The 24,319-nt window shown below is 37.6% G+C and overlaps 1 protein-coding gene across 1 annotated transcript in view; it reads left to right on the top strand.

Annotated features, from left to right (window-relative positions):
* Positions 1–441: 441 nt before the first annotated feature.
* MBTPS2 (membrane bound transcription factor peptidase, site 2) overlaps positions 442–24,319 on the top strand; it is a 40,701-nt gene continuing 16,823 nt past the window's right edge. The window contains exons 1-7 of the mRNA XM_039354436.1: positions 442–652; positions 2,445–2,590; positions 2,867–3,005; positions 8,130–8,233; positions 10,663–10,790; positions 13,300–13,418; positions 14,247–14,427. Of these exons, the coding sequence (XP_039210370.1) occupies positions 578–652; positions 2,445–2,590; positions 2,867–3,005; positions 8,130–8,233; positions 10,663–10,790; positions 13,300–13,418; positions 14,247–14,427 (892 nt within the window). The 5' untranslated portion in view covers positions 442–577. The remainder of the gene's footprint in view (positions 653–2,444; positions 2,591–2,866; positions 3,006–8,129; positions 8,234–10,662; positions 10,791–13,299; positions 13,419–14,246; positions 14,428–24,319) is intronic.

Below are 24,319 nucleotides of genomic sequence, written 5' to 3'. Positions count from 1 at the left end.
TTAGAAATTATGCAAGCGAGATTTTTCTTCCGAACCCACTTAGTGAAACCCAAAGGTGCTTTTCAAAAGGCAACTGGACATTCACTGAAAAAGCTTCTTGGATGAGAAGCGAAAAAAAAACAAGAAAGTCCAGTTGTCTTTTGAAAAAGCACCTTGGGGACAACCATGATCTGGATGACTGAGAATCTCCACGGACACTTAGTGAAACGCTAGGGAGCATTAAAAAGCTTTCTCGAGAAAAAGAAAAACCCAGGCATGAGAGTAGGTGGAAAAGATGTGCGCTCGGACTTTTTAAAATAGTCAATGACGTAAAAAACAGTAAAGACTTCCGCTGTTTTTCACCCAATATGTTAATTTGCGTGAAAAAGCCCTCTATCAATTGCAAAGTAGAACCTGAAGTCAACGCTAAGAACGAAACACTCCACACGCTAGGTTCCTCCCGGTGCTCTTTCCGGAAGTCTCCTTCTCAGGAAATGCGGAACAAAGTGTTCCGAGGGATATTTTGTTCCGGGCCGCAAACTGTGAGCCGCCGGCTTGGTCGCTGTGGCCGCTTTTGTTTCGCTTTGCTGCCGTCACTATGATTCCCCTGCCCGTGGTGGTCTGCGTACTGGGGGGCTGGTGCGCCATATACATAGCCGACACGGTACTGAAGGTAAGATGGGAGCCTTTCCCCTTCTTAGGCCCTTGAATGAGAAATCTTTGCGGGTGATACGTTCCTCAAGTCTGCAGAGAAGGAAAAGGAGCAACTCATAGCGGCCACGTCGCTTCTCCCCGTTCTGCACAACTCTCAGTCGGGCTCTGGTTAGGCTGCCTCAACGGCCCAAGTAAAAAGGATCCAAATATACAAAGCTGCTTTTCTATATGCAGCTTTCTGAGCGAGGGAGCCTCTTTTTGTAGTCCTGGAGTTAACGATCACAATTGAGCCCCAAATTTCTGTTGCTAAGTGAAACATTTGTTAAGTGAGTTTTGCCCCATTTTACGACTTTTCTTGCCATAGTTAAGTAACTCACTGCAGTTAGATTCGTAACACCATTGTTAAGTGAATATAGATTCCCCACTGACTTTTCTTGTCAGAAGGTTGCAAAGGGGATACTGCAACGGTTATAAATGAGTCAGTTGCCAAGCATCTGAATTTTGATCATGTGACTTTAGGGATGATACAAAGATTGTAAATGTGAAAAATGGTCATTTTTCAGCGCCACTGTAACTTCAAACAGTCACTAAATGAACTTTTGTAAGTTGAGGACTACCTGTACTTTGTTAACATAAGTAGCTCTAGAGGGCAGGTGGTTGTTGTTATTTATTGAGTAACAGCATTAGGACTGATATTCTGAATTATACTGGGTGTTAAAAGAGTGCAGGCATGATTATCAGCTAACTTGCTGCTTGAGTTGCGATCATAAGTCGAGGACTACCTGTATTCAAAATGAATTAGGCACATGTTTTCAGTTTGGAACTGCCTACATTGTAGTTACAGTAACCTTCCCCAAACCTTGCAAATCTCTTAAAGTTCTGTTGTCAGAATTCTGGTTCTTCTCATCTTCTCTTTGATTTTGTTTTAAAATGGAAGTTAAGCATGTGCAGTTTTACTTCAGATACTCATTCATTTCAGTAAACATGTTTGGTTCAATATTTTCATTGCTATTACAGGAATCTGCTACTGCAGTTTCTTCCAAAATAGCAAGTCTTTTCCAGATGTATGATGTGCATTCCAGAAAAAAATGTTGAGAAATAATGCATTCTTGATGCTTTACATCAGAGTATCCAACCTTGGCAACTTTAAGATTTGTGGACTTCAACTCCCAGAATTCCCCAGCCACCCCTGCTTTACATCCAATCCAAAGAACAGTTGAAAATAGTCAAAAGTATAGCAGAGATTAAATAAATCATAGTCCAAATTCTGTCCCTTCATTGTGGAATCTTCATTACATAATGCTCACAGCAGTTCTGTTGATACTTGGCAAGTTCTCACCTCTCCTGACATTTTATATTGAAACATAAGAGAGAAAACCAGCTTTCAGCATCATCTTCATTTCCTAGAATGTCTGTGAATTCCAAATGCATCCATCCATTTTTTAAGGAAAAAAAAATGGTGGATAGCTTGCCCCAGTACTTATTTGAGAAGAATATGTATCTTTCAGGAACAAGATAAACATAAGCAGAGGTAGAGGAACAAGAGAAAGAGGCAGATAATGTTCTGCTACATTGGCATCTTGTCCTATAGATAAGGCAGCTATTTTGTGAATGAACCACTTGCTCTTAATAGCCGTTTTGCTGGAATGTCCTTAACATGTTCTCAACATACCAAATGTTGGCTTGCTAGCCCCCATTAGTTAGGGACATTTTCTAGAAATAAAAAAATGAAATGTTTGTGCAATCATACTTCTAATTTGCAAACTTCTTCAATTCTTTTTTTGTTTTACTGTATTCACCTTCTTTTATAGTCATCTTCTCTGAAAGAGTGTTATGAGGAGTGCCTTGCATCCTATGGACTGTCAGTTTCTCCATTCCATGTGCGATGGCAGACAGCTTTTTTCAACCGCCTTTTCTACAACTGGGGAAGATGGAAGCCAAGATTTCTTTATCTCTGGTATTGTTTCAGAAATACCATTCAGACGTCTATGAGACAATTACTGGAAATTTTTTTATATCCTTCCAATCAGAGTGGCTACTGTTCTGAAACTGATTGTTTACATGAAACTGTACAGCTAAATAGAATGTCCTTTTGTTTTGGTGCTAAGTATTCTTTTTTGTACAATGAATGCATGTTTCTGGGGTAGGGAATTGAATATTTAAATTTGCCATATGTGCTTGCCAAGTTGGAGATGAATATTAATTTATAACAATATTTACATGCTTGCTTCAGGTTTAACATAGGGATGATTTTTGGCATAGCAGCTATGTTTGGTTCTGTGGTTCTGCTTGGGAAGACACTGACACAAACTGTGTCACAGATGTTAACTGAAAATCCCTCAAGTCAAAATGATCAAATGCTACAGGTTGTGGTGAGTTTTATTTGTATATTTATAATCTAACTAGTGAAATAAAATTTAAAATCAGTATCTTACAAGAAGTCATTCAGATTTTGCTATGCTGATGTGTCCTAATATTTATTTTTATATTGGAAGATTTCTGGGGCTACTTTCCCAGAACACAAGGTAACTTAAAGTACGTATGTAGACCAAAAAAAAAAAAAAAAAAATGTCCAGGAAAAGGGGAAAAAACACAACATCTGGATGCTGTCCATTTCTTGCAAGGATATAAGGTTTGTCACCTAGATACTTACAGGACTGCCTTTTCTAAATAGAATGGACTCATTAGTATGCTTTTTTTCTAGGAAAAAAGAAGTGTTTTTCTGTTGTGGCATTGATCAACCTTCCTTTCTCTAATGGTATTCCAAATAATGTTAAAAATGGTGCTTTTCCAAAAGGCTTTTAATGTGCAGATTGTCATCTTTTTATGATAGATTTATTTTGATTTATTGTGTTTTTAATACTTTAATGTTAAATATAATTATATTTTCTTAGAACATTTTTATGTCCCCCCCCTGTTTTAATGTATTGCCATTGTCAACTTATAAAAATGAGTAAACAGAATGAGAGCCTGTTTACAGTTTCAGTTTTTCAGCTGAGATCAAGTTTGCTCTTTTGGACTTGCCACAATATAACTGTAGTCCAAACTTGGCAATGAGTATAATATTAAATGCGGTTAGGTTTGTATTTATAAATGAGAGCTGTTCAATTAAGTGTGGCATGTAAACACATAATCAGATAATATTTATGGAGAGAGGAAGTAACTTTTCCCCTCCCTGTGTGTATTTTTAGTAATACATTCTTAATGTTTTATTTGCAATAAACAAGCAAATAATATCAAGATAAAATTGTATTAGCACATTAAAATGAAAATATATTCCTCTTAACATGTTTTCCATTGATTTGATCTACACACAAACTCATTCTATCCATAGATAACTATCCAAAGCAGCTATATTGAATGCAGTGGATTCTGAATAGCACTTTTTAAAAGTGATTTTATACCATCAAGTCAGTATTGACTGTTAGCAACCATATATACATTCTCTCCAGGATGAAGCACTTTTGTTGTTGTTAGTTGCGAAGTCATGTCCAACCCATCGCGACCCCATGGGCAATGTTCCTCCAGGCCTCCCTGTCCTCTACCATCTTCTGGAGTCCATTTAAGCTCACGCCTACTGCTTCAGTGATTCCATCCAGCCACCTCATTCTTTGTCGTCCCGTTCTTCTATTACCCTCAATCTTTCCCAGCATTAGGCTCTTTTCCAGTGAGTCCTTCCTTCTCATTAAGTGGCCAAAGTACTTGAGTTTCAACTTCAGGATCTGGCCTTCTAAAGAGCAGTCAGGATTGATCTCCTCTAGGACTGACCGGTTTGATTGCCTTGCAGTCCAGGGGACTCGCAGGAGTTTTCTCCAGCACCATAGTTCAAAGGCCTCAATTCTTTTGCGCTAAGCTTTTCTTATGGTCCATCTTTCACAGCCATACATGCAACTGGGAAAACCATGGCCTTGATTATACGTACTTTTGTTGGCAGGATGATGTCTCTGCTTTTTAGTATGCTGTCTAGATTTGCCATAGCTTTCCTCCCGAGGAGCAAGTGTCTTTTAATTTCTTGGCTGCAGTCCCCATCTGTGGTGATCTTGGAGCCCAGGAAGATAACATTTGTCACTACCTCCATTTCTTCCCCATCTATTTGCCAGGAATTGAGAGGGCCGGATGCCATGATCTTGGTTTTCTTAATGTTGAGTTTCAAGCCAACTTTTGCACTCTCCTTCTTTACCCACATCAAGAGGCTCTTTAGTTCCTCTTCACTTTCTGCCATTAGAGTGGTATCATCTGCATATCTTAGGTTGTTGATATTTCTCCTGGCAATCTTAATTCCAACTTTTGATTCATCTAGCCATGCCTTTCTCATGATGTGCTCTGCATATAAGTTAAATAGGCAGGGCGACAGAATACAGCTTTGCCAGACTTCTTTCCCAATTTTGAACCAATCAGTGGTTCCATGTCCAGTTCTCACTGTTGCTTCTTGACCCGCATATAGGTTTCTTAAGAGACAAATAAGATGGTCTGGTACTCCCATCTCTTTAAGAACTTGCCACAATGTGTTGTGATCCACACAATCAAAGGCTTTAGCATAGTCAATGAAGCAGAAGTAGATGTTTTCCTGGAACTCCCTAGCTTTCTCCATGATCCAGCATATGTTGGCAATTTGATTTCTAGTTCCTCTGCCTCTTCAAAATCCTGCCTGTACTTCTTGAAGTTCTCGATCCACATATTGCTGAAGTCTAGCTTGTAGGATTTTAAGCATAACTTTACTAGCATGTGAAATGAGTGCAATGGTGCGGTAGTTTGGCATTGCCTTTCTTTGGAATTGGAATGTAAACTGACCTTTTCCAATCCTGTGGCCACTGTTGAGTTTTCCAAATTTGCTGGCAAATTGAGTACAGCACTTTTACTGCATCATCTTTTAAGATTTTGAATAGCTCAGCTGGAATACTGTCACCTCCACTAGCTTTGTTTTGCTCAGCTTTCCTAAGGCCCATTTCACTTCACATTCTAGGATGTCTGGCTCGAGGTCAGTGACCACCCCATCATTGTTATCAGGGACGCTAAGCTCGTTCTTGTATAGTTCTGTGTAATTTTGCAACCTCTTCTTAATCTCTTCTGCCTCTGTTAGGTTCCTGCCATTTTGGTCCTTTATCATGCCCATCTTTGCATGAAACATTTCCTTCATATCTCCAATTTTCTTAAAGAGAGCTCTGATTCTCCCTATTCTATTGTTTTCTTCTATTTCTTTGCACTGTTCATTTAAGAGGGCATTCTTATCTTTTCTAGCTATTCTCTGGAATTCTGCATTCAATTGGGTGTATCTTTCTCTTTCTTTCTTGCCTTTCGCTTCCCTTCTTTCCTCAGTTATTTCCTCAGACAGCCATTTTGCTTTCTTGCATTTCTTTTTTTTTTGAGATGGTTTTAGTTGCTACCTCTTGTACAATGTTGGCAACCTCCGTGCATAGTTCTTCAGGCACTCTGTCTATCAGGTCTAATTCCTTAAATCTATTTGTCACTTCTACTGTATATTCATCAGGGATATGATTTAGTTCATACCTGAGTGGACTAGTGTTTTTCCCTACTTTCTTTAATTTAAGCCTAAATTTTGCAACGAGAAGCTCATGATCTGAGCCACAGTCAGTTCCTGGTCTTGTTTTTACTGACTGTATAGAACTTCTCCATCTTTGGTTGCAGAGCACATAGTCAGTCTGATTTCTGTGTTGACCATCTGGTGATGTCCATGTGTAGAGCCGTCTCTTGGGTTGTTGGAAAAGAGTGTTTGCTGTGGCCATCGTATTCTCTTGACAAAATTCTATCAGCCTGTGCCCTGCTTTATTTTGTACTCCAAGGCCAAACTTGCCTGTTTTTCCCATTATTTTTTGGCCTCCTACTTTAGCATTCCAATCCCCTGTGATGATAAGGACATCATTTTTTGGTGTTGATTCTATAAGGTGCTGTAGGGCTTCATAAAACCAGTCAATTTCATCCTCTTCAACACCAGTGGTTGGGGCATAGACTTGGACTACTGTGATATTGAATGGTTTGCCTTGGATTCTGTCATTTTGGGGATTGTATTCCAGTATTGCTTTTCCTACTCTTTTATTGACTATAAAGGCTACTCCATTTCTTCTGAGGGATTCTTGCCCGCAGTAGTATACCTGATGGTCATCTGAGTTAAATTCACCCATTCCTGTCCATTTTAGTTCGCTGATTCCTAAGATGTCGATGTTCAGTCTTGTCATCTCTTGTTTGACCACATTCAGTTTGCCTTGATTCATGGATCTTACATTCCAGGTTCCTATGGAGAAAAGATCTTTACAGCATCAGATGCATCCACAGCTGAGCATCCTTTTGGCTTTGGCCCAGTCGCTTCACTCTTTCTGGCACTACTGGTACTAGCCCTCTGCTCTTCCCCAATAGCATATTGGACATCTTCCAACCTGAGAGGCTCATCTTCCAGCGTCATATCTTTTTGCCTTTTGGTACTGTCCATGCGGTTTTCATGGCAAAGATACTGGAGTGGGTTGCCATTTCCTTCTCCATTGGATCATATTTTGTCAGAACTCTCTGCGATGACCTGTCCGTCTTGGGTGGCCCTGCATGGCATAGCTCATAGCTTCATTGAGTTACGCAAGCCCCTTTGCCACAACAAGGCAGTAATCCATGGAGATGAAGCACTTTAAGATATCTTAAATAGACTTTACCAATCTGGTGCCCTCTGTGTGTTCTGGCTGGCCATATGTGAAAATTGGCAATGCTGGTTTTAGCTAAACAAGAGGTCCCCAATCTTTTGGGCACCAGGGACCGGTTCTATGGAGAAAGGTTTTTCCATGGACTGGAGAGTGCATGGTTTTGTGTGCTTGCCTACATCCCACGGATGGTGCTTTGCTTTTGAGGACCGATTGCTGGCAGGTCATGGCCCAGTACTGGTCCATGGACCAGGGGTTGGGGAACCCTGAGCTAAACTATAGTTGAAAATTTATGGAAGACACAACAGTTGGAAAAAGTCTGATTTAGGCTATTTCATTTTCGGTTTTAAGGAACATAAAAAGAGGTAAATGTCTATGGAGATTTTCAATCATCCAGGTCCTGGTTGTTCCAAAGATACTTTTTCAAAAAGCAACTAGACTTTTCTTGTTTTTTTCCTTGAAAATGTTTTGCTTCTCATCCAAGAAGCTTCATCAGTTCTTCAGAATAAGAAGCAAAATATTTTCAAGGAAAAAAAAATCAAGAAAAGTCCAGTTGTCTTTTGAAAAAGCACCTTTGGGACAATAAAATGAAGCATATTACTGCCTTTCATCACTAGCTCTTGTGATTTGGAGTTAGGAGTTCTTCAACCAGAATAGTATGTAAACATGATGGGATTATATCTGGTTATAATTTTTCTCCTTTGTATCTTATTTTTTTTTTCATGAAAATGAGTTCTTTTATAAGACTACTGGGAAATCTGTAATGGTTTTTAGGGCAGCTGTGTTATCAGAATGCAGGAAGACCAATCACTGCATCTCTTGCTGCCTTGCATCTTGTTGTGTCTTTAAAAACAGGTGCCTGGTGTAAACCTTCCCATCAGCCAGCTGTCCTATTTCTTCACAGCAATCCTCATCAGTGGTATTATACATGAAGTTGGCCATGGAGTGGCAGCTATTAGGTAATGCAATCCACATTTTGTAACCAGAAAAAATATCATTTGCTAAAAGCCTTAATTTCTATGATTTCTTAATTTCTCATGTTACCTATATGAGAGTATTTGGGCTAAAATTCTCAAAAACAAAACAGGAAGGAGATAAAGTGATAGAGAATCTTGGGGTGACTTTCCATTGAAAAGGAACTGGACCACATTTTATGATTACATAGTATACCTAACCTTAAGATTATGATCTTCTTCCCTAAAGGTGGATAATTAATTCCAGCTTCATTAAACCTTCATTTTGAGGCCAGATGTTTGTCCCAAATTCTTGACATTTATTTCAAGAAGCATTGGAGCTGATGCAAATGAAATTCTTAAGTTATATTTGATTCCCCTAGTAGGAAAACAGATGCCCAGGTTGGAATAGAACTAGGAATGGCCTGAATTCAGATGTGAGTTTTGAGGTTCGTGGCTAATTATCAGCTAAAAACTTTTTTCCCAGTAGGGTTATCATTAAGTTTTGCTGATAACTTCCCCTCAAACTGGGAATTTGTGGTAGAGCAGAAGCTTGTATCATATGGGCTTTTGGCATGTAGTTAATGTAGTTAGGTTACAGTCAGGCTACGCAAATGCTTATTCAAAGAATGAATGATATAAAATATTGGGTTGAGGTAAATAGGTTGTCCTAGTACAATAGAATTTGAGTTGCTAAAGGTATATGAGAACCAGCAAAACGTTTACTACTTCTTTAAACTTGATCAAAAATCTTGCCTTCTGCATTGCTGCAAGGCAGATATGCTAAAATTCCACTATTTGAACACACCTGGCCATGTGGTGCTAATGAGATAGAAAAGCCATATATTAATTAATACACTGTACATTTCTCAAGAATAGTCGGACCAATTTAATTTACCCCATTACACAAACATGTTGGAAAACTATGTAAGTGCCTTGTGAATATCCTCTTAGAAGATTTGAAACCCTCTATCATGTAATCAGTAGCTAGGCTTTGTGTTACCTCAGTGGAAATATGACAAAAACTGGAGAAGGCAGTTTATTTACTTTCTTTTCTTCAGTTTCATCATGCTGTGATTTAATATAGATTACAGTACTATCCTTGTAGGTTTTAGGAAATACTTTTTATTGATGTTACTTGTGTTTTGATTTTATAGATTATAGATAATGCTAAAAATATTGTGCTCTTGAGAGTTACTCTGATCTTAGAATTTAAATTTTAACATTATAATATACTCTACACTATTTCCTTCTACTGCTTGAGACGTTTTGGGGCAGGATGATAACTTTGTATTTTATCTTTTTTTGTATCTTTTTGTTTATTTATCTTGGCCACAAGTCAAAGATTTCTTGGAAAAAAAGGAACTGAATTCTGATTTCTATAGTCTATTCATTTATTTTATTTGTCAAATTTCAGTACTATCCATCTCACAGAGTTATGCTAACAGTTACTTTTTTCTCACGTTATCTGTTATTGTATCACTTACTTTGTCAATTAGTACTTTCATGTTTCTAATATATCTAATAGATCACCTTCAAAATTCAGCATACTGAATTCCTTATGCTGTTTGAACACTATTGTTAAAAATGATGGCTATACTTATGCTTTTACTGCAAACACTAGTTTTGATCAAATGTAGGAAGTTGCCCCATTATCTCATAATGTTCATATAGTATCCGTGAAAATCTGTAGCAGCAGTTCAGTTAGTAGTGTTCTGGTATGTTGTAAAATTTTATCTGTTTGGAGATACATTGGAGTGAAAACTGGTTCCTTTGTGGGAAAGCAAACATGATTGCTTTAAAGATCATACAGGATGAAGAATTACCTTCTGAACCCACCAGTACAAATCAGTTTCACTTGATTGCCATGATAACACAGGGTATTTGATAAGGATTTGACCTGAAATTCTTTTTTAATTACTACTTCACTATAAACTAAACTCTCATTGTCCTTCAATTATCTTTTAATTCCCAGATTTCTGACTGCTACCATAGCTTTAGACTGCTTCTTTTTCTTTCATTGAACAGATCTGTTATATTGTGCTGGTTAGATACTGAATAACAGATCAAAAAGTTCTACTCCTTTGATCCTTAAACAAATCATAGTTGGTTATATACTATGCCTCTTTTGGAGGGTAATAGTTCTGCCTGCAGATTGTGGTAAAGATTATAGTTCAGATAATTGAAGTAAAGCACACTGAATACTTGGAATGAAGTAACATTAACTGCTTTACAAAATATGCTTGTTATGATTATTATTTTGTTGTTCTGAAATACATTTTTCTTAGGATAATAGCAATTCATCCTGTATAACTATAGTGGTAGAAATACCAGTGGAAAATAAAATTCCATGCAGATACAGTAAAGCATGTTGATCTGTTTGATTACAAATAATTAATTAAGTCTTAAAAAAAATATTTTCTATTGCTTTTTAGAGAGCAAGTTCGGTTTAATGGCTATGGAATTTTTATATTCATTGTCTATCCCGGGGCATTTGTTGACCTATTCACTACTCACTTACAATTAATATCTCCCATTCAGCAGCTAAGAATATTTTGTGCAGGTGAGTTAATTGGGATTACTATTGCAATATATTTTATATTGTATCTGAAAGTATGGGTATTGCTGGACATATTGAGCATATCCTGCGAATTTTATAGGACTAACTAGGTTTTTGCATCATATTAAACTACTTAACATTTCTTAGAACTTGAGAGAGATGATTTTGCAAGATGGGATAGTTTTTCATTTCAGATTTACTTTTATTACTTTTAAATGTTTTGATAACATTGAATAGTCTAGCCTCTGTAAAAACATTCTCTAGTATGTTCAAAGCTACTGAAGTATTGAGGCTGCTGAGGCCAAATAGAAACATAACAAATGCTTGGGTTGTGTATATTACTACTATTCAGATATTTTGGATAAATTAGTTTCTCTTGGTAGTTTCTTCTTTTAACGATATATTACTTACTTGTTCCAAGATATCAATTTCTTATGAAATTAAAATAGAATTTTAATTTATTTCTAATTAAGCCTCAAATATATATCATGCATTTGATTACAATGACAGCTGTTTTGTGCTCCTCATATCCTACCTGTGATTGATTCCTATTACAGACTGCAGGATTTATATATAGCATAATATAGTTTATATATAGCATAATTTATATATAGCTGCTGTAATAGAAATTGCCATATATTGTTTCAAAATGAGAAAATGGCAGGAGCCCAGGTGTCCCTAATTTTCTTCCAATTATCTGTTGAGAATATTAGGAATATTAGGTCAAACAGTGTTGTTTTCTCAGCATTTATCCATGTCTTGGCAGGAGAAGAGAATAGCAGAAATTGGTTAGGAAAAAAAAGGAACCATTGTAGATTACAATCTCAATCTGCTAATCGGGGTTGATTTTTAACAACATTGTTGGGATGACTTCAGATGGAAAATAAAATACTTTAGACAGTCATTTAATTTGGCCATTATAAATATTTCTGAATGAAGATTAGTATTTTGGTTGAAATTATGCAACAGTTTGGTTTAAGACAGATGCGATTAAAGTGCTCCAAGAGTAAGATTTTCGTTATAAAGTAAGGCAGTAATAAAAAGTAAATATATTTTTAGTTGCACAGTTATAAACAAGCCAGCTTGCTCTATATTCTTCATGACAACTGACAGATTTGGGGAAATTCCAAGAAGTAGGAATTATGAACAATGTACAAAATAGTAAAACTACATAACTCACAGCAAAAAAGATTGAAAAAGAGATAGGTAAAAAAACCCTATACCTTGACAACGGTTCGGGGGGGGGGGGTGTTTCAGTCCTGATTGGTATTTAGATGGGAGGCTACTAGGCTATCCCAGGGCTGTAAGTTAAACTGGGAAGTCAGAAACTTTTCCTGTAAAAAGGTAATAGTCAACCAATTCCATGTACATGAAGACCGTGGGAGTCATACTTGCTTGACAGGAGCTTTTCTTTCTTGACCATAATGACAACTATGTATAATGAATAATTTTCCTTTTGTGTTTCTCTTTAAAATTTAGCAAGTTTTGAATGCTGAGAGCATTTTGCATAAAATAATATTTATTTCACTTAAGAGCAATCTTTGACTAGCTTTATTTTATTTTCAAATTCCATTTGTGTTCTAATATAAAAGTAGTAGTTCCAGCTGTGAACTGAACTTTCCAGCTCACATTCTTGGCTATAATAGTACACAACTGCCAGTGGCATTTAATTCCAGGATCACGTTCTATCGAATAGTTGAAGGTATATTTATAATATCGAAAATGACAAAGTATAACTTTACTGTTATTCCTCAGTATTCATCTTTAAAAAGTATGCACTGAATTTCCTTTCATGGGCTACTCTGATTATTCTGTATCATATTCATTCAGAAATACCTCTCAGGATAGTTCATTTTTATTGCACTAGCTGTGCTTGTCCTTTGTGCTGAAAGTCGGAGTGGTTCCCAGTCATGTTTTTACGACTTTCATATACATTTTTGAAATCAAGACTTCTGTTAACCATAATCTTGGAGCATTTACTGGTATGGTTCCAGTTACATTTAAACACTTCATTTTCAAAATCTTAATATTAGCTTCACTCCTGAAGCAGACTTTATGAGATTTAGATTAATTTGCTATTGTAATAAAATATATTACATACACATATATATATATATATATATGTGTGTGTGTGTGTGTGTGTGTGTGTGTGTGTGTGTGTTTTCTGAGGTTTTCGCGAGTGTTTGTATGTGGGTCTTTGGTTATTCAGGTTTTCTCCCGCGTAAAATTGGAAGTGTCTTGGCAACGTTTCGACGAAGTCCCATTCGTCATCTTCAGGCTGGTGTTTTCAGCTTCGTGCTCCTCGAAGCACGAAGCTGAAAACACCAGCCTGAAGATGACGAATGGGACTTCGTCGAAACGTTGCCAAGATACTTCCAATTTTATGTGGGAGAAAACCCGAATAACCAAAGACCCACATACATACATACATACATACATACATACATATATATTCTATTTAGCTTATTCTTGCATGGTAGACATTAAATGCTTTGTTTTTCTGGTTTTGCAGGTGTCTGGCATAACTTTGTGCTTGGTGTTGCAGGTCTTGTAGTTCTCTTCTTTTTACCTGCTATTCTTTACCCATTTTATTACACTGGTGCAGGAGCACTTGTTACTGAAGTCACTCAGGTAACAGCATCAGCATTATAAATTCACCTCTTTGGAAGAATAGTTTGTCATCTGTACAGTTAAACATAGTGGTGCTTTTTCTCTTTTCTAAAAGTGTTGGTGACATACACTGGGAGGTTATTTGGAAGTTATGACCATAGATGTAACTGTGTGTGTGTGTGTGTGAGTGTGTGTGTGTGTGTGTATCTATATATAGATACGCAGACACACACACACACACACACACACATACACACATACTATATATACTATATAGTATAATTCATTTGGTTTTCTGCTTTAATTAAAGCTTTGTTTTTTCTACATTGAATACTCTTTGAAGTGGAAAGATAGGATATAAAATAAAGAAACTAAAGCTCTGTTTCACAGTAATCCAGTTTATTACTACTACTTTTCTGTGCTAAGATATGTATGGTATTAATAGTGAAGTATATGAAATAAACTAATCGTATGTGATATAATGAAATATAATCAGGTCTACGTGATTATTAATCAGCTTTAAGTGTAAACACATGCTATTAAAATAGGAAAGATTTGATACTGAGAATAATCACATTTGTATCAGGAGTATATTACTAACATTGCAGTGGCTATTCATACTGTTTTACTTAGTGTTAATCACTGTTTATCAATCTGGATGGCCAGAATAATCAGAAGAGAAAACACTTTTTTTCCATACCCCACTGGTTGGTTGAAAGGGGAGTTTGCTTCGCTCATTCCTCTTCAGATCATAGTCAAATTACCATATATGAAAATGTAGCCAATAAAACAAAGTAGGTGGTCTTCAGTCCATGATCCATGAGCATTTTTTCTCCTCTCTTTTTTTAGGATTCTCCTGCTAATGGTCCTAGAGGTCTTTTTGTTGGTGACCTTGTCACTAGTCTGCAGGATTGCTCAGTTTACAGTGTGGAAGATTGGAATGCCTGCCTGGAAAAGATGTATCGGAAGCCACAAACAGGCTATTGCATAAAATCATCAATACTACAGCAGCTAAGCTTCCCAATTAGAGGTACAATTGTTTCTAGATTGCATCTAATTGTAGTTTTATGGTATATTATAGGTTGTTTTTATGTAACTGAAGGATCACTTGTTTTATATGAGTGCCAGATTTTTAAAAATTATTGTTTTATATATATATATATGTATGTATGTATGTATGTATGTATGTATGTATGTATATGTATATGTATATGTATATGTATATGTATATATATATATATATATATATGTTTTATTACTTTTTAAAGGATTAGAAATGAAGTGGGTCAGGACTGGGGTTGGAATTTGGGTTAGGGTTAGGATTAGGGTTGAGGTTGGGGTTAGGATTTTTTCAAATAACATTCTCAATATTTAGCAAATAGCATAATGTTGGGGTTCATGTGTTGAACAAAAAACAATAGACAATAGTTAATTATCATCAACAATGTTAATTAATCACTCAATAGCCTTGTTGCTAATATCTATTCAAAGTTACATATCACATTCCTTTCTAACTTGTTTTTCTAGCCATTGATAGAAATTATCCCATGTTCTAAAAATACACTGAATCTTCTTTCTCTTTTATCTTTAAAGTCAATCTATCCATTTCTGCACACTCTAAAATTTTCTTAATTAATTTTTCTTCAGTTGGTAAATTTTCATTTTTCCACTGTTGGGCAAATACAATTCTTGCTGCAGTTAGTACGTGTAAAATTAAATAGATACAATAACTGCTCCTATTATTCCTAACAAAAATAATTCTGGCTTAAAGTCTATTTGTTTTTTTGTCATTTTCCCCAACCAGAAATGTATTTTTAACCAAAATCTTTTTGCTTTAGGGCATGTCCACCAGATATAGTAATAAGTACCTGGTCTTTGTTTGCATTTCCAACACTTATTTGAAGTATTTTTAAACATTTTTGCTAATCTCACTGGTGTCATATGCCATCTGTAAAACATTTTATATAAGTTTTCTTTATATGTCACTACTTTAGTTAATTTGATATTTCTTTCCCATAACTTTTGCCAGTCTTCTAATTCTATATTATATCCAAAGCTCTTTACCCATATTATCGTTTCTTTTATTTGTTCTTCCTCCATTTTTAAGTTTAACAGATATTTATAGAGCAGCGGTTCTCAACCTATGGGTCGGGACCCCATTTGGGGTCGATCGACCATTTTACGGGGGTCGCCAAACAATGTGATCCACCATTTCCCCCCTCAGGGGGCGCCGCCGCGCATGCGCGCTGCGCATGGAGGTGGCGCTGCGCATGGGGGCGGTGCTGCGCATGCGTGCTGCGCATGGGGCGCCGCCGCGCGCCACGCGTGCGCAGCACGTTCATGTGACGGGGGTCGCCGTCACACGAACGTTGAGAAACGCTGTTATAGAGTTTCTTAATCAACTTTTCATCTGTTTTTAACAGTATCTGGTCAAATTCTGTCTGTTCTTTATAGAATCCCATTATTTTAGCATCTTTTTCATATCTCATTTTGATTTGCAAATATGGCCACTATGACAGATCAATACCTTGGTCTTGTAAATCTTGTCTGTCTTTCAATTTTCCTTCATTGCCCAAAATATCTTTATAGGTCACAACTTTATCGTAATTAATTAAATTTGGTTAAGCAAATGCTTCCATTGTTGAAAGCCATCCAGTTATCTTGATATAAATTTTCGTTTTTATTTTTTCCCATTCTAAAAGAAGTGGATTTCTTATAAAGTGGTTTTGAAAATATCTATGTATTTTATTCTTCCTATACTACAGAAAGGCATGCCAACCAATTTGTAGATCATGCCCCTCTAGGTATAAGAGTCTTTTATCTCTAAGCATTATCCATTCTTTAAACCATGTTAAAATAATTGCTTGGTAGTATAACATCCAATCCGGCAATCCAAATCCTCCACTTTCTTTCTCTTCTTGTAGCATTTTCAGTCTAATTCTAGCTCAGACATATCAAACACAAGGCCTGGGGGCCAGATGCGGCCCGCAAAGTGGTTTCATGTGGCCCATGAAGCCATCCTGGAAACAGTGAGGGAACGGCCCCCGCTGCCTTGGCCCTGGCTGGCCAGGTGGAAGCCAATGTACAATTTTGTGGTGGCCATCTATGCTGAAACGCATTTAGTCTTAGCTCCATAAGGCTGTCTGGAAACAGCGTTGAACCAGCCCTGCTGCGTCAGCCCCACCCCCTGGGTGTATGCTGGGGAGGTGTCACCCTTTGTGAGGAATGAAGAAATGCACCATCGCCTGGAAGTGGCCAGCAAATGACCCTGGCCTACTTAAAATATCCAGCTTGATGTGCTTCGGGAGAGGGGTTTCGGAAGGCAGTGGGGTGCTCTCCTCACAGTGCTGAGAGGCTGAGCAGGGTGGCGCGAATCTGGTTAGAAGTGCAATGCTGCCTAACCCCCAGCCTGCCCTGTTTCAGCAGGCAGCAAGGCACAAAGCTGGTGAGCTTTGTACCGCCCGGCTCAACCTCTTGGCACTGTGAGGAGAGTGCCCCACTGCCTGCCGAGACCGGGCAGGCTGGGGGCTGGGCAGCGGTACACTTCTTTTCGGATTTGCGCCGCCAGGCTTAGCCTCTCGGCGCTGTGAGGAGAGCACCTAGCTGCCTGCCAAAACCAGGCAGGTTGGGGGCTGGGCGGCATTGCGCAGGTAACACTGACTCTCACGCTGCTCGTGGCATCCCCTCCCCCAAAGCCCAACAAGCCAGATATGTGAAGTGAGGGCCATATGCTGGCCACTTCCAGGCGATGGTGCATTTCTTCATTCCTCATGAAGGGTGACACCTTCCCAGCTGCATTTCTTGCCTGTTTTTCTCCTTCCCTCATGTCAAATATTTTCCCACCACTCTGTACTTAGGAAGGAAGGAAGGAAAGAAGGAGAGGAGAGGGAGGGTCTGAGGGAAGTACTGCCTTGTCCTGCCCTGCTGCACTTTCACTATCCCCTTGCCCCCTCCTCCTGGCCTATCCTGGGGGTCTCCCATCCTATTGCTAAGGAAACTTTGGATACAAAGCAGGGTCTCCTCCCATGGAGAGGGAATGGACCTCCCTCTGACTTTGCCCTCGTACCCATCATGAGCAACCTGGGTAAGGAGAGCAAGCACAGCAGCAGCAGCAGCCTTGAGGATGAGGTAAGTGCACCTGGGTGTCCCCTTGGGGAAGTGGGGCTGGGCTTGGTGCCGTGGGTGCTTGAGGGCCAGGCTGGGCGTTTGACCTCTGTTGCCCAGGGCTCCAGGCAGCCCGTACCACCATCCAGCCCCCCCACATGGCCGAGAGGAATAGTGAGGCTCCTCCAGTGGACCATGCCTTGGCACTTGTCCTGGTCCCACCCCCTTCTGCCAGAGACCCTCAGATCTGTCCCACTCCTGCCCAGGCCCCCACAGGCACCACTAATGCGAACCGTGTAGAGCTGGCCACGCCTACCCAGTAGGCCACACCCACTCCATCCACGTCCACCCTGGCCACACAGCCCTGCCCCCCCCCGAGGGCACCTGCAATGCTGATGCGGCCCTCAATGAAATTGAATTTGACATCCCTGTTCTAGCTTTTTTTCCTTGCCAGATAAATTTCAGTATTGTTGTATTCAATTAATCAAAAAAGACTTTTCCCAGCCTTACAGTAATCGTTTGAAATAAAAAGAGTATTTTGGTAAGATATAAATTTTCACTGTTGCTATTCTCCCCAGCATTGAAAGTTGTAGGTTTTTCCACTTTTCCAGGTTCAGTTTTATTTGTTTTAGCAGTTTTACATAGTTATCTTCTTTTATTGATACACATCTTGCTGTTAGGTAAATTCCCAAATATTTAACTTTTTAAACTATTTGAAGATTTGGTTTTTTTTGCTAGTTGATTTTTTTGTTTTTCTGTTAGATTTTTTGTTAGCACTTTAATCTTTTCTCTGTTTATTTTCAATCCTGCCACTTTTCCAAATTTTTCTATTTTCTCCATAAGTTTAGTGCTTGTTTCCAGTGGATCTTCCAATATAAAAACAAAGTCATCTGCAAATGCTTGTAGTTTATATTTTTCATCTTTTGTCTCCAGTCCTTTAATTTCTATATCTTGTCTGATGTTTCTGTTCAATACTTCCAGTGTTAGCATAAATAATAATGGAGGTAGTGGGCATCCCTGTCTTGTGCCTTTTTTAATGTTAAAGTTTTCTGTAAAATCTCTATTAACAATTATTTTGGTTGTTTGTTTACAATAAATTGTTTTAATTACATTTATAAAGTTTTCTCCAAAATCCATTTCCACTAGTTGCTGGAACATGAATTGCCAGTTTACGTTGTCAAACGCTTTCTGTGAATCAAGGAATATTAAAGCCATCTGTTTCTTTGGATGAGTTTCATAGTATTCTAACACATCAAGAATCATTTTTAAATTATTTTTTATTTGTCTTTTAGGTAGAAAACCATTTTGGTCTGTATGTATAAATTCCATCAAAAATTTCTTTAGTCTTTCTGCTATTATTGAAGTGAAAAATTTATAGTCTACATTTAATAGTGATATTGGTCTATAGTTTTTTATTTGTGTTAGATCTGAGTCTTCTTTGGGTATTAAAGTAATATTGGCTTCAATCCATGTATTTGGTATTTTAGCCTCCAGGAGTATTTCATTACACAGTTCTTTCAAAATAGGACTTAGTGTGTCTTGTAATGATTTATAAAAATCTCTGCAGATAATCCATCTGGACCTGGAGTTTTATCATTTTGTTGCCTTTTTATAGCCTCTATAATCTCCATCATTGATATTTTTCCATTTAAGATATTTTAAATATTCTCTGAATTTTTTGGTAAGTCTGCTTTTTTAAATACTGCTGTGTTGTTGTTTTTTTGTTTGTTTTTTTGGAATTTCCTCTGCATTGTAAAGTATCTGATAATAGTTTTTATTAATTTTTTAAATTGTATCATTTTGAAGCTGTAATTCACCTTTGGGATCTTGCAACTTATTTATCAGTTTTTTTTCTTTTTTTCATTCTATATGCTAACCATCTCCCCGGCTTGTTAGCATTTTCAAAAAGGTTCTCTTTAGCCCTTTTAATCTGTTGAGCCATTATTTCTGTCTCAGCTAGATTTAATTTGTGTTTTATTATTTCCATTTGTTTCTTAAGTATTTTCTTTTGTGAGTCTATTTGTAATTCTGATTCTAACTTTCTGAATTTTTCCTTCAACTTTAACTGTTGTTGTTTCTTTTCTTTATTCTTTTTAGTGGTATAGGTTATAGCCAACCCTCTAAAATAATGCTTTGGCCACATCCCACACATTTTACAGCGATGTTTCTTGTTTATTTTGAAGAAAAAGTCCATTTCCTTTGTCACTAGTTGTATAAATTATTTTTCTTTCAGTATAGATTTGTTCAAGGACCATTTAATTTTTTCTTGGTTCCTTTCCAAGTCATCTTTATTGGGTTATGATCTGCCCAAACATTAGTTTTTAATCTCAATTTCTTGCATCATCATATTAAGTTCCAGAGATGTCCATATCATATTAATTCTAGACTACAATTTATGTTTATTTGAGTAAAATGTATATTGTAATTTCTTCGGATTTTTTTCTCTCCATTTATTTATTTATGAGACTTATATACCACTTTAAGTGCAAGCACTCTCTAAGCGGTGTACACCAGTAAGCAATGTATATATATTTACATTGCCCCCAACAATCTGGGTCCTCATTTTACCTACCTTGGAAGGATGGAAGGCTGAGTCAACCTTGAGCCGGTGAGATTTGAACCGCTGACCTGCTGAACACAGTCAGCTAAAGTGGCCTGCAGTACTGCACTCTAATTGCTGCGCCACCTCGGCTCATGTATCCATATATCTTGGATACAAAGTTCCTGTGTCATTTTTGAAAACACTTTAGGTAATATATTTCCTCCTCTCCTCCCTTGTTTTGCGCTTTTATAGTCCAAAATTCCATCTGTTATTTCATTAAAGTCTCCAATTATACAGAGATTTTGATAGTTTAAATCTAATATTTTTTCATGTAATTTTTGGTAAAATTGTTCTTGTTTATCATTTGGTGCTACCATCAGTATCTGTTTTTGATCCATCATTATTTCCACCATTAATATTCTCCTCTTTTCGTCCGCGTAAATTTGTTTGGGATTCATCGTTTCTTTAATGTATAGAGCTATTCCTTTTTTCTTTTGAAATGCTAATGCAAAATAAACTTTACCAATTTTCGGTTGTTCTAACAACTTATAATGTTGTCTCTTAATGTATGTTTCTTGAAGACAAATTATATCCATTTTTAATTTTTGTAATCGTGTAAAGATTTTTCTCCTTTTTGAAGGAGAGTTTAGTCCATTTATATTCATTGACAAAATCCCACTCTCCTCCATGTCTTTCAGTTATATCTAGGTCTTAATCTTCTAGTCCAGGTCTTTTAAACCTTTTCACCCATTGTACCACTTTTAGGATATGGCAATATCCGAGTACCACCAGTCGCCTAGCAACGTATCAAAAACTTGATGACTCCCCAAAAAAGGAAAAAAGTGATAAAGTATAGGTAGTCCTCGACTTACAACAGTTCACTTAATGACTGTTCGAAGTTACAATGGCACTGAAAAAAGTGCCCTCCATGCCACAGCCGAGCAAGACACCTGCCCGGCAGAGCTCTTCTTCCTGTCCGAGGTTTTCACTGATGTGAGCATTTCTGTTGAGGATTGGTAGCGGATGTGGGGTGGGGGGGTATTTGGTTTTTATTCCCCACGTCTGCTGGGTGGTTGCAGCAGGTTTTGGTCACTTCACATGACCCAGGGACATTGTGACCATCATAAATATGAATCAGTTGCCAAGCATCTGAATGTAAATCACAAGTCCCTGGAGATGCTGCAACATTCCAGCTGATTGGCGCTTCTTCTGGCCTCAGCAGAAGTACCAGGATCAGTGCTGCTTTCCAGCTGATTGGTGCTTCCTCAGGGCTCAGCAGAAGCACCAGGATCAGCACCAAGCTCCAGCTGGAGCCTGGCGCTGATCCTGGTGCTTCCGCTGAGCCCTGACAGCCCTGCAGCTCCAGCCGTCTCTCGCTCAGGCTTGTGCGATGCTGCCACTGGTTCAGCTCATTCCCCTCCCTTGCTACCACTTTTCTAGGATGGCCGTGTACCACCTGCCAGGTGCCAATGTACCACAGGTGGTACCCAGTACCACTGGTTGAAAAGCCCTGTTCTAGTCGATCTTATCTGTCTCTGATCTCTTGGTCTTGCTCCTTCTTCTATATATGTATTTTTAATTTCTTCCTCCTCTCTTGGTTTGACTGTTCCTTCTACTGCCATTTTTTCCTGTTTCTTTGGTTTTCTCTTTGTACCAGATTCAAAATCACCTCATTCCAGAAATGCTCTATGGTTGTCAAAGAATTCCATTGCTTTAAGTAGCGTATCCAATCTATATCTTTTGGTGTCCCAATAGATTAAAATCCCTTCTGGAATCAGCCATCTGAAATTCACTCCTTTTTCAATTAATTTACTAGTTAGAAACTGGTATTCTCTTCGAGATTCTCTTATTCTCCTAGGAATTTGTTTGATGACTACAATTTCTTTTTCTTTGTATTTCAAAGGTTCATCTCTTATTCTTCTCAGAATCTCGTCTCTTGGAGATCTTTTGAGAAATCTAACATGTACTTCCCTGGGGACTTTTTTTCTTCTAGCATAGTTTGAGTTGACTCAATAGATCGATCTAATTCTCCTTCCATTTCCTGCTTCCCAATTCCTAATGCATCTGCCAATAATTCCATCTAGAAGATCCTCTTCCTTATCTTCCATTATATTTTGAAATCTTAAAAAGTATAAGGCTCTTTCCATCTCCATCACAGCTATTGAGTCTTCTAGTTCTCAATTTATTTGCATCAATTTCTGATTTTCATCTTTTAAGACTTCTAATTTCTGGTCAACCTCAATTGATTTATCTTTTAGTTTTTGGACTTTTTGTTGGTTATCTGTAATCATCTGTTTAAAATTTTCAAATTGAGAGTCACATGTTATTAATTTTTTGATTCATTTTATCAAAATCACTTTTCATCTCCTCATGGTTCTCGTTATTACCGCCATTTGAATAGCACTTGCCTCTTGAATTGCTTGTAATGTCACTTGAGTTTCCTTTTGGAAGTTATTAGCCTTTTCTTGTTGGAGTATTGTATCAATTGATCTCTGATAGACTAGACTTACAGAAACAGAAGAGGGAGCAGAAGTTCCTTTTTTTCTAACTTTAGATAGATTGGGGACGTTCATTTTTATCTTTTAATCATACTTTATAATCCACCAAGTAAATCAAAATTTATAATCCAATGGGCTCCTAACAAATAGGAGAAGTAAATAATAAAAAATAGTAAGTAGTAAAAAAAAGAACAAAAGGGAAAAAAGAGAGAAAAAAAGAAAAAAATATATACCAAAATTTGTAATCCAAAGTTTTCTCTTAGAAGAAATTTCTTATTATTCACTCTTTCACAACAGCTTGTAAAAATTCCAGGTCAAGTTGTATTTGTAATCCAGGGAAGTCAGATGACTTCAAAAACAATTTTTATTTATAATTGTAATCCATCCTGTAGAAAAGGGCAATCCAAAAAGAGTCTTCTCTTTTTCAGCCACAATCTTCAAGACTATAAATTCTAAGGACACCAAAGTATTTAAATTATAAGGTGTGTTGGGCATCCAGCCAAGTTTTAAAACTCCAATCAAAACAACTTAGTAAGATAAAAAAAATAACAAGGTTAAATGGTAGCTCTCAATTTTGCCACTAGATGTCATTAGGCGTCCATTCCCACCATACTTTAAAAAAGTTAAAATCCGATGATTTCCAAACGGAGTAAAAAAATATTTATAAATGCAAACATTTCCAAAATTATCCTTTTATGCCTCAGTTACCTTCACAATATTGTTATAAGTCAGTTTTAATTTCCCCAAAGCTTAAACCGCCGCTTATAGTTCAGGAGGGAGGGGTAGAACCTCCCCTGAAGCTTAGGGATTTCTTGCTTTTGAGTGTTTTTTTCCCAGAACCGGTCGCTTATAGAGAGGTAAGGAAAGTAGTCTCACCTGAATCAGCTGTTTTGCTTTCCGCTTGTTTATATTCTTTGTCTCCAATGATCAGCAGCTTCTGGCTGACTGCATGGGTGTGGTCAGCCTTTCTTCCTGCCGGTCCCGAGGGCTCTTTTGGATCAAGCGGGACAGCTACCACTGGCCCGCAATCTGCAAAATTTTACCCTTTGGCCAGTCGCCTCTACGGGGCGACTTTCGGTCCTCTTGGACCCTCCAGCTGGTAGAAATCGGGCTTGGGGAACGGATCTTCATTCCCCAGCACCCATGTGCAGCAACATCACTGGAAACTTTTCGCCTCTCCCCCCCACCCCCCCCAAATATTATTGTTAATTCACTGTCTTAAGCAGTATTCTTACTTGGGAAGATAATTTCTCTTCAAAAGTATGGCCTAGTATAATCATATAATTGTTTTGAAAACTACATATTTTGATTTAAAATGTTAAATCAATTACTAGATTATCTACCTGTTAATCAGATGACTATTTCAGTTCAAAATTATTAATGGTTGCTTATATAATTGATTATAATTTGAACATATTTGCTTAGTCTAGGTTGAAATGTCTGCTCATACTTACCAGCTGAATTGTCAAGATTTATGGATTTAATTTACTTGCTGCAGCACAGTGTCTCCTTGGCAAGTGGGACAGATGTATCTCCTTCTGTCATTTTAATATTTAGAGCACAATATTTATATTTTGAATTTGCTGGGCTGTTCCTATGTTCCGGTCTCCCAGGTAGTCTCTTGCCTAGCAAGTTAATCTGTGCTTTTGGCTTCATCATTCAAACACATAGTAGCTGCCAAGTGAGTCTTGATTGCTTGCTTGAACTGGCCAGCATTCCTTCTAGCTAGCCAATGGGAGATTGCAAAAATGTAAATCAGCCAGTCCTTCCTTTCTTTG

The sequence above is a fragment of the Crotalus tigris genome, unplaced genomic scaffold, assembly GCF_016545835.1.
Source record: "Crotalus tigris isolate CLP2741 ecotype Arizona unplaced genomic scaffold, ASM1654583v1 scf7180000018553.2237530, whole genome shotgun sequence".
Lineage (NCBI taxonomy): Eukaryota > Metazoa > Chordata > Lepidosauria > Squamata > Viperidae > Crotalus > Crotalus tigris.
The sequence above is the reverse complement of the archived record's forward strand: the minus strand, read 5'-3'. Positions and strand labels throughout refer to the sequence as shown.